At 54.7% G+C, this 11288-nt stretch overlaps 1 protein-coding gene across 23 annotated transcripts in view; it reads left to right on the top strand.

The window, feature by feature from the left end:
- The window catches only part of LOC123758463 (retinoic acid receptor RXR-alpha-B), a 298618-nt gene that overhangs the window by 229031 nt on the left and 58299 nt on the right, over positions 1–11288 (top strand). For 16 of the 23 annotated variants that reach the window (XM_069322697.1, XM_069322699.1, XM_069322694.1 and 13 more), the window contains one exon: positions 1252–1293. The exons of the other annotated variants lie outside the window; for them this stretch is intronic. Coding sequence is in view for 15 of the 16 variants with exons in the window: in XM_069322699.1 (XP_069178800.1) it covers positions 1252–1293 (42 nt within the window). In the remaining variant the exon portion in view is untranslated. The remainder of the gene's footprint in view (positions 1–1251; positions 1294–11288) is intronic. 23 annotated transcript variants of the gene reach the window in all.

Genomic DNA, 11288 nt, shown 5'->3' with positions numbered 1-11288 from the left:
CCACTGTCAAGTGTGGCGATGTTTCTGTCCGTCTGCGACCACTGTCAAGTGTGGCGATGTTTCTGTCCGTCCGCGACCACTGTCAAGTGTGGCGATGTTTCTGTCCGTCCGCGACCACTGTCAAGTGTGGCGATGTTTCTGTCCGTCCGCGACCACTGTCAAGTGTGGCGATGTTTCTGTCCGTCCGCGACCACTGTCAAGTGTGGCGATGTTTCTGTCCGTCCGCGACCACTGTCAAGTGTGGCGATGTTTCTGTCCGTCCGCGACCACTGTCAAGTGTGGCGATGTTTCTGTCCGTCCGCGACCACTGTCAAGTGTGGCGATGTTTCTGTCCGTCCGCGACCACTGTCAAGTGTGGCGATGTTTCTGTCCGTCCGCGACCACTGTCAAGTGTGGCGATGTTTCTGTCCGTCCGCGACCACTGTCAAGTGTGGCGATGTTTCTGTCCGTCCGCGACCACTGTCATCCAGCAGGACTTGATAATGACGGATGACGGAGCGAAACATCGTCACTTCCGCAGCAGCATTTCCATATATGGGTTGTGAGTTATGTTCAGCCAGGCTGTTGTGACCTCAAGTCTGCACACATGTGTGTGTGTGATAAGGACGTCTAGCGATTATATTCGCTTCGATATCGTGGTGAGGAAGCACAACTCCAGACACCCTCCAGGTGTGTGTATGTGCTCCAGGAGACATTGTACACAGGTTAATGATGCTTCTGCCCCAGCAGTTTAGTAGTGTGTACAACAGCTGTACTGGGTATACAGTGTACACACTGGGTGTACACACTGGGTGTACACACTGGGTGTACACACTGGGTGTACAGAGTGACCAGTCACCAGTCTTGCTGTGTACCTTGTGTATGGTTCCTAAATTTGGTTGGTAAACATGATTGTATTATATATGACATGAGCCGTGTGTACTAACATGGCAGTGTATTATTGTCTGCTTGTGTTGCTTCCTGTGTTGCATTACGGGAGGTGAAGAGTTGGATGAGCAGTGTTGAGGTGTTGGCGCCACACTGATGCTCGACACTCCAGGAGTGTTGCTCCTGTACCTCTTGAGTGACGGTACAACACCCACCACATGTGTTGTCACTCACATGGCCAGCAACACTCGCTAAATAACACATGTCTTGTTAAAGATGGCTGGCTGCTGCTGCTGCTGCAGGTGTGGCGGGAGTCAGGTGTGTGTGGGGGCGAGGGCGCCTGGTCTCCTCTACATGATAATAACCCAACACTGTTGTCCACAGGTGAGCTGTATGATGACTGGGGCGGCCGCGCCGGCACACCAGGTATGTCTCATACACCTCCACACACCTCTCCGTTTCATCACTAATTCTTCACTAAATAATACCAACACTTCTTTATCAATAGCTTCTAGAATACTAAAATGTTAAAAACTTGGCTCTTGTGTTGAAATGTTTTTTTTATGTAATTGTTATATATGAGTGGCTCCAGGTAGGACCAGTGTATGGGTCAGTGGCTCCAGGTAGGACCAGTGTATGGGTCAGTGGCTCCAGGTAGGACCAGTGTATGGGTCAGTATATTAACACTCCAGGTAGGACCAGTGTATGGGTCAGTATATTAACACTCCAGGTAGGACCAGTGTATGGGTCAGTATATTAACACTCCAGGTAGGACCAGTGTATGGGTCAGTATATTAACACTCCAGGTAGGACCAGTGTATGGGTCAGTGGCTCCAGGTGGGACCAGTGTATGGGTCAGTATATTAACACTCCAGGTAGGACCAGTGTATGGGTCAGTATATTAACACTCCAGGTAGGACCAGTGTATGGGTCAGTATATTAACACTCCAGGTAGGACCAGTGTATGGGTCAGTATATTACCACTCCAGGTGGGACCAGTGTATGGGTCAGTATATTAACACTCCAGGTAGGACCAGTGTATGGGTCAGTATATTAACACTCCAGGTAGGACCAGTGTATGGGTCAGTGGCTCCAGGTGGGACCAGTGTATGGGTCAGTATATTAACACTCCAGGTAGGACCAGTGTATGGGTCAGTATATTAACACTCCAGGTGGGACCAGTGTATGGGTCAGTATATTAACACTCCAGGTGGGACCAGTGTATGGGTCAGTATATTAACACTCCAGGTGGGACCAGTGTATGGGTCAGTATATTAACACTCCAGGTAGGACCAGTGTATGGGTCAGTATATTAACACTCCAGGTAGGACCAGTGTATGGGTCAGTATATTAACACTCCAGGTGGGACCAGTGTATGGGTCAGTATATTAACACTCCAGGTAGGACCAGTGTATGGGTCAGTGGCTCCAGGTGGGACCAGTGTATGGGTCAGTATATTAACACTCCAGGTGGGACCAGTGTATGGGTCAGTATATTAACACTCCAGGTAGGACCAGTGTATGGGTCAGTATATTAACACTCCAGGTGGGACCAGTGTATGGGTCAGTATATTAACACTCCAGGTGGGACCAGTGTATGGGTCAGTATATTAACACTCCAGGTAGGACCAGTGTATGGGTCAGTATATTAACACTCCAGGTGGGACCAGTGTATGGGTCAGTATATTAACACTCCAGGTAGGACCAGTGTATGGGTCAGTATATTAACACTCCCTGTATCGTTGTTGTTGTTGTTGTTATACAACATTGTCTTACGGCCACTTTGGCCCAGTAACCTGGTTCTTGCTGTTAATGGATCTGAAAATATCTTTGTATTTATCTAACCCGCCCAAGTTGGTGGTAAGTTTTCAACAACTGGCGCTGAGGCAGGTAGTGGTGCTGAGGATAAGAGGGGGGGGGGGTAATATACTATCACACCTTCACCTATATATAATTATATATATATATATATATTATATATATATATAAAGTGTTATTTACACATATTTACGAAATGTCGCTTTCACTCGGGACACAATACAGCGGCAGTGTTGTTCATCAATTCCGGTGAATCCACTTCCCAGATACACATCGTCCACACTTAACTCACCGGTGTTTGCCATTCACCTTCCTCAACATGGGCCAGTCCACATAACTCCCACACAGGGAATAGCTCAACTGACAGCTGAAGCTTACAAGGTCTGCTTGAAGCACGAGCCTGTGAGGAGGGGCAGAAAGAGGACCACTCTAGAAAGAGAACGCAGACGACTGTACAGGAGAAGGAAAAAAATATCGGAAATGCTTCGGCAGACACAACTATCACAAGCAAGGAAAACAAGCCTAAGCAGGGAGATTGAAGAAATAGAACAAACGTTGAAGCGATCATATGAGTCTGAGGAAATGGAATTGGAACAGAAAGCTATACAAGAGATAAGGAAAAATCCGAAATATTTTTTCACATACGCAAAATCAAAATCCAAAACCTCGACCAGTATAGGACCGTTAATTACAAATGAAGGTACGTACACAGACGACAACAAAGAGATTAGTGAAATTCTAAGAGGCCAGTATGAGGCTATGTTTAGCACTCCAATAAACAACATGAAAGTTGATGACCCAGACAGCTTCTTTATGAATGACATTCAAGCTGCAGATAATATAACGGATATTAACACGAACTCGGAAGACTTTGAAAGAGAAATTGACAATATGCCTATGCACTCAGCTCCTGGGCCTGACTCATGGAATTCAATATTCATAAAGAAATGTAAAGTACCAGTAGCGAGAGCACTCAGCGTAATATGGAGAAAGAGCCTGGATACAGGGGAGATACCAGCAGCACTTAAATCTGCAGATATAGCTCCGTTGCACAAGGAGGGGGGGGGAGTAAAGCCTTGGCAAAAAATTATAGGCCAGTTGCACTAACATCACACATAATAAAAGTGTTTGAAAGAGTGATTAGGAATCAAATTTCTAGTTTTATGGAAAATAATGAGTTGCACAACCCAGGACAACATGGATTTAGAGCGGGAAGATCCTGTCTGTCACAGTTACTCAACCACTATGACAAAATCACAGAAGCTCTAGAAGAAAAGCAAAATGCAGATGTTGTATACACAAACTTTGCGAAGGCGTTCGACAAATGTGACATGGGGTGATACCTCACAAAATGAGGTCAATGGGAATAACTGGAAAAGTAGGACGCTGGATACTCAATTTCCTGTCGAACAGAACACAAAGAGTAACAGTCAATCAAATAAAATCGAGTCCGAGCGCAGTTAAAAGCTCTGTACCTCAAGGTACAGTCCTTGCACCGCTGCTGTTCCTTATTCTCATATCAGATATAGACAAAAATACAAGTCACAGCTTCGTGTCATCCTTCGCAGATGACACAAAAATCAGCATGAAAATTACCTCTGCTGAAAACATTGAAAAATTACAAACAGATATCAACAAAGTTTTCGATTGGGCAGCAGAAAATAACATGATGTTTAACAGTGATAAATTCCAGGTACTCAGGTACGGCAAAAATGAGGATCTTAAACATAATACAGAGTACAAAACACAATCAAATCTGCCCATAGTAGGAAAGCAACATGTCAAGGATTTGGGAATAATGATGTCTGACGACCTAACGTTTAGGGAGCATAACCAAGCAAATATTGCGACAGCCAGAAAAATGATCGGATGGATTACGAGAACTTTCAAATCCAGGGATCCCATCACAATGGTTGTACTCTTCCAGTCACTTGTGTTGTCCCGTCTTGAGTACTGCTCAGTACTCACTTCCCCCTTCAGAGCAGGAGAGATTGCTGAAATAGAGGGAATACAGAGAACATATACGGCACGCATAGACCAGATAAAACACCTAAATTATTGGGATCGTCTCAAAGCTCTTCAAATGTACTCACTAGAAAGGCAAGCAAGCAAGCAGGCAAGCAGGCAGGCAAGCAAGCAGGCAGGCAGGCAGGCAGGCAGGCAGGCAGGCAAGCAAGCAAGCAGGCAAGCAGGCAGGCAAGCAAGCAGACAAGCAGGCAGGCAAGCAAGCAGGCAAGCAGGCAGGCAAGCAAGCAAGCAAGCAGGCAAGCAAGCAGGCAAGCAGGCAGGCAGGCAAGCAGGCACGCAGGCAGGCAAGCAGGCACGCAAGCAAGCAGGTAAGCAAGCAAGCAAGCAGGCAGGAAAGCAAGCAAGCAGACAGGCAGGCAAGCAAGCAGGCAGGCAAGCAGGCAAGCAGGCAGGCAAGCAAGCAAGCAGGCAGGCAGGCAAGCAGGCAGGCACGCAAGCAGGCAAGCAGGTAAGCAAGCAAGCAGGCAAGCAAGCAAGCAAGCAAGCAAGCAAGCAAGCAGGCAAGCAAGCAGGCAGGAAAGCAAGCAAGCAGACAGGCAGGCAGGCAGGCAAGCAGGCAGGCAGGCAAGCAGGCAGGCAAGCAGGCAAGCAAGCAGGCAAGCAGGCAGGCAAGCAGGCAGGAAGGCAGGCAAGCAGGCAGACAAGCAAGCAGGCAGGCAAGCAAGCAGGCAAGCAAGCAGACAAGCAAGCAAGCAGGCAAGCAGGCAAGGAGGAAGCAGGCAGGCAAGCAAGCAAGCAGGCAGGCAAGCAAGCAGGCAGGCAAGCAAGCAGACAAGCAAGCAAGCAGGCAGGCAAGCAGGCAAGGAGGAAGCAGGCAGGCAAGCAAGCAAGCAGGCAGGCAAGCAAGCAAGCAAGCAAGCAGGCAAGCAAGCAAGGAGGAAGCAGGCAAGCAAGCAGGCAGGCAAGCAAGCAAGGAGGAAGCAGGCAAGCAAGCAGGCAGGCAAGCAAGTAGGCAAACAAGCAGGCAGGCAAGCAAGCAGGCAGGCAAGCAAGCAAGGAGGAAGCAGGCAAGCAAGCAGGCAAGCAAGCAAGTAGGCAAACAAGCAGGCAGGCAAGCAAGCAGGCAGGCAAGCAAGCAGGCAGGCAAGCAAGCAGGCAGGCAAGCAAGCAAGTAGGCAAACAAGCAGGCAGGCAAGCAGGCAGGCAAGCAAGCAAGTAGGCAAACAAGCAGGCAGGCAAGCAAGCAGGCAGGCAAGCAAGCAGGCAAGCAAGCAAGTAGGCAAGCAAGCAGGCAGGCAAGCAAGCAGGCAAGCAAGCAAGCAGGCAAGGAGGAAGCAGGCAAGCAAGCAATTAGGCAAGCAAGCAGGCAAGCAAGCAAGCAAGCAGGCAAGCAAGCAAGCAGGCAAGGAGGAAGCAGGCAGCCAAGCAAGCAGGCAAGGAGGAAGCAGGCAAGCAAGCAGGCAAGCAAGCAATTAGGCAAGCAAGCAAGCAAGCAAGCAGGCAAGCAAGCAATTAGGCAAGCAAGCAAGCAAGCAAGCAGGCAAGGAGGAAGCAGGCAGCCAAGCAAGCAGGCAAGGAGGAAGCAGGCAAGCAAGCAGGCAAGCAAGCAATTAGGCAAGCAAGCAGGCAAGCAAGCAAGCAAGCAAGCAAGCAGGCAAGCAAGCAAGCAAGCAGGCAGGCAAGCAAGCAGGCAAGCAAGCAATCAGGCAAGCAAGCAGGCAAGCAAGCAAGCAAGCAGGCAGGCAAGCAGGCAGGGGAGGCGGGAGGAAGAGTGGGGGAGGGTGGTGGTGTTGTGGTGTGGGAGGAAGAGGGGGGCCGGGGCTCTCACGCCTCTACCCTTGACCCTGTGACCTGCTGGGGGGGGGGGGAGGGGGGGCGCCATGTTATGATGAGGGGGCCGGAGGTTGGGGGGGGGGGGAGGGAGGGGGTGAGGTTAGGGGGTCGAGATCCACACCATCTGTTCCCAAGTTTATGGTAGACCAAGGCCTTCCACCCCACCAGCCCCCGCCCCTCTCCACCCAGCACCCGCCCCTCTCCACCCAGCACCCGCCGCTCTCCACCCAGCACCCACCCCTCTCCACCCAGCACCCACCCCTCTCCACCCAGCACCCACCCCTCTCCACCCAGCACCCACCCCTCTCCACCCAGCCCCCGCCCCTCTCCACCCAGCACCCGCCCCTCTCCACCCAGCCCCCGCCCCTCTCCACCCAGCACCCGCCCCTCTCCACCCAGCCCCCGCCCCTCTCCACCCAGCACCCGCCCCTCTCCACCCAGCACCCGCCCCTCTCCACCCAGCCCCCGCCCCTCTCCACCCAGCACCCGCCCCTCTCCACCCAGCACCCGCCCCTCTCCACCCAGCACCCACCCCTCTCCACCCAGCACCCACCCCTCTCCACCCAGCCCCCACCCCTCTCCACCCAGCCCCCGCCCCTCTCCACCCAGCCCCCGCCCCTCTCCACCTAGCCCCCCCTCTCCACCCAGCCCCCCGCCCCTCTCCACCTAGCCCCCCCTCTCCACCCAGCCCCCCGCCCCTCTCCACCCAGCACCCGCCCCTCTCCACCCAGCACCCGCCCCTCTCCACCCAGCCCCCGCCCCTCTCCACCCAGCACCCGCCCCTCTCCACCCAGCCCCCCGCCCCTCTCCACCCAGCACCCGGCTCTCTCCACCCAGCACCCGCCCCTCTCCACCCAGCACCCGCCCCTCTCCACCTTGCCCCCGCCTCTCTCCACCCAGCCCCCCGCCCCTCTCCACCTAGCCCCGCCCCTCTCCACCTTGTCCCCGCCCCTCTCCACCTAGCCCCCCCTCTCCACCCAGCCCCCCGCCCCTCTCCACCTAGCCCCCCCTCTCCACCCAGCCCCCCGCCCCTCTCCACCCAGCCCCCCGCCCCTCTCCACCTAGCCCCGCCCCTCTCCACCTTGTCCCCGCCCCTCTCCACCTAGCCCCCCCCTCTCCACCCAGCCCCCCGCCCCTCTCCACCCAGCCCCCCGCCCCTCTCCACCTAGCCCCGCCCCTCTCCACCTTGTCCCCGCCCCTCTCCACCTAGCCCCCCCCCTCTCCACCCAGCCCCCCGCCCCTCTCCACCTAGCCCCCCCTCTCCACCCAGCCCCCCGCCCCTCTCCACCCAGCCCCCCGCCCCTCTCCACCTAGCCCCGCCCCTCTCCACCTTGTCCCCGCCCCTCTCCACCTTGTCCCCGCCCCTCTCCACCTTGTCCCCGCCCCTCTCCACCTTGCTCCCGCCCCTCTCCACCTTGTCCCCGCCCCTCTCCACCTAGCCCCCCCTCTCCACCCAGCCCCCGCCCCTCTCCACCCAGCCCCCCCATCTCCACCCAGCCCCCGCCCCTCTCCACCCAGCCCCCCGCCCCTCTCCACCCAGCCCCCGCCCCTCTCCACCCAGCCCCCCCATCTCCACCCAGCCCCCGCCCCTCTCCACCTTGTCCCCGCCCCTCTCCACCTAGCCCCCCCTCTCCACCCAGCCCCCGCCCCTCTCCACCCAGCCCCCCCATCTCCACCCAGCCCCCGCCCCTCTCCACCCAGCCCCCGCCCCTCTCCACCCAGCCCCCGCCCCTCTCCACCCAGCCCCCCCATCTCCACCCAGCCCCCGCCCCTCTCCACCTTGTCCCCGCCCCTCTCCACCCAGCCCCCGCCCCTCTCCACCCAGCCCCCGCCCTCTCCACCCAGCCCCCCCCCCTCTCCACCCAGCCCCCGCCCTCTCCACCCAGCCCCCGCCCTCTCCACCCAGCCCCCGCCCCTCTCCACCCAGCCCCCGCCCTCTCCACCCAGCCCCCGCCCTCTCCACCCAGCCCCCAGACATTTAAGACACCTGTTCATCTTTCATCCATGCTGGCAGGTTAGTTTGTATTAAAGAGTTTAGGAGGTGGTAAGTGGTGCCAGATGGTCCTCGACCCAAAGTTATTATTGATATATACAACCTCAGTGCTTCCCAGCTCTTAAACTCTTTAATAAATGTAAACAAAGCCGCCACAATCAAGGAAAGATGTACAGGTTTCGTAATCACGAAAATAATTTATGATTTTTTTCCTGGGCCATAGTACAGGTGGATAGAGGGCGGACTGTTTCAGACTCTTGTTGTCCACGGTTGCCGGAACAACCGTGGACATCTTCTAGAGAAAACTAGATTGTTTCCTCCAAGGAGTGCCGGACCAGCCGGGCTGTGGTGGGTATGTGGGCCTGCGGGCCGCTCCAAGCAACAGCCTGGTGGACCAAACTCTCACAAGTCAAGCCTGGCCTCGGGTCGGGCTTGGGCAGTAGAAGAACTCCCAGAACCCCATCAACCAGGTACAATACAGGTACATACTGTCACTATGGCGGCGTGTCCACTCACAGGATGAGTGGCGCTGCCCAATACTGTCACTATGGCGGCGTGTCCACTCACAGGATGAGTGACGCTGCCCAATACTGTCACTATGGCGGGGTGTCCACTCACAGGATGAGTGACGCTGCCCAATACTGTCACTATGGCGGTGTGTCCACTCACAGGATGAGTGACGCTGCCCAATACTGTCACTATGGCGGGGTGTCCACTCACAGGATGAGTGGCGCTGCCCAATACTGTCACTATGGCGGTGTGTCCACTCACAGGATGAGTGACGCTGCCCAATACTGTCACTATGGCGGTGTGTCCACTCACAGGATGAGTGACGCTGCCCAATACTGTCACTATGGCGGGGTGTCCACTCACAGGATGAGTGGCGCTGCCCAATACTGTCACTATGGCGGTGTGTCCACTCACAGGATGAGTGACGCTGCCCAATACTGTCACTATGGCGGCGTGTCCACTCACAGGATGAGTGACGCTGCCCAATACTGTCACTATGGCGGCGTGTCCACTCACAGGATGAGTGGCGCTGCCCAATACTGTCACTATGGCGGTGTGTTCACTCACAGGATGAGTGGCGCTGCCCAATACTGTCACTATGGCGGCGTGTCCACTCACAGGATGAGTGGCGCTGCCCAATACTGTCACTATGGCGGTGTGTTCACTCACAGGATGAGTGGCGCTGCCCAATACTGTCACTATGGCGGTGTGTCCACTCACAGGATGAGTGGCGCTGCCCAATACTGTCACTATGGCGGTGTGTTCACTCACAGGATGAGTGGCGCTGCCCAATACTGTCACTATGGCGGTGTGTCCACTCACAGGATGAGTGACGCTGCCCAATACTGTCACTATGGCGGGGTGTCCACTCACAGGATGAGTGACGCTGCCCAATACTGTCACTATGGCGGTGTGTCCACTCACAGGATGAGTGACGCTGCCCAATACTGTCACTATGGCGGGGTGTCCACTCACAGGATGAGTGACGCTGCCCAATACTGTCACTATGGCGGCGTGTCCACTCACAGGATGAGTGGCGCTGCCCAATACTGTCACTATGGCGGTGTGTCCACTCACAGGATGAGTGACGCTGCCCAATACTGTCACTATGGCGGCGTGTCCACTCACAGGATGAGTGACGCTGCCCAATACTGTCACTATGGCGGTGTGTCCACTCACAGGATGAGTGACGCTGCCCAATACTGTCACTATGGCGGCGTGTCCACTCACAGGATGAGTGGCGCTGCCCAATACTGTCACTATGGCGGTGTGTCCACTCACAGGATGAGTGACGCTGCCCAATACTGTCACTATGGCGGCGTGTCCACTCACAGGATGAGTGACGCTGCCCAATACTGTCACTATGGCGGGGTGTCCACTCACAGGATGAGTGGCGCTGCCCAATACTGTCACTATGGCGGCGTGTCCACTCACAGGATGAGTGACGCTGCCCAATACTGTCACTATGGCGGGGTGTCCACTCACAGGATGAGTGACGCTGCCCAATACTGTCACTATGGCGGCGTGTCCACTCACAGGATGAGTGACGCTGCCCAATACTGTCACTATGGCGGTGTGTCCACTCACAGGATGAGTGGACGCTGCCCAATACTGTCACTATGGCGGTGTGTCCACTCACAGGATGAGTGGCGCTGCCCAATACTGTCACTATGGCGGTGTGTCCACTCACAGGATGAGTGGCGCTGCCCAATACTGTCACTATGGCGGTGTGTCCACTCACAGGATGAGTGGCGCTGCCCAATACTGTCACTATGGCGGTGTGTCCACTCACAGGATGAGTGACGCTGCCCAATACTGTCACTATGGCGGTGTGGTCACTCACAGGATGAGTGGCGCTGCCCAGTAAACTCGCCACTCGGGGCAAAATTAAAAAAATTGTAAACAAACATCCTTCCCACAGCTCATCTTAATCCTTACCCGCTAGTTTACCCTGGAACACGACCGGCCGATCAGTTTACAACCAGGTCCCCAGGGAAGAAATAGTGGCCAGGAACCCTTGCTGTACCGGACACGTAAACTTGGGAGACGCCGCCCTGCCTGCAGGACGCTGTGAAGCTCCTTCCTTAGCTTGCGAAACTTCCACTATGCTTAACACACTTTCCTCGCTCCGACTAACTACCTAAATCTACCCAAAACTGGCTAGTATTACGTAAGTAATTTAGAAATATGACATTTACTCACTATAATGTTGGATGTTGAATGTGGAACATTAACAAACATCATTTTTTACTCTGAAATATTATCATTTTATTACGAAATTAGACGAAACTTGGCGGCAA

This window comes from Procambarus clarkii, chromosome 11, assembly GCF_040958095.1.
Source record: "Procambarus clarkii isolate CNS0578487 chromosome 11, FALCON_Pclarkii_2.0, whole genome shotgun sequence".
NCBI lineage: Eukaryota > Metazoa > Arthropoda > Malacostraca > Decapoda > Cambaridae > Procambarus > Procambarus clarkii.
Note: the sequence above shows the minus strand (reverse complement) of the source record. Positions and strands in the feature narration are given on the sequence as shown.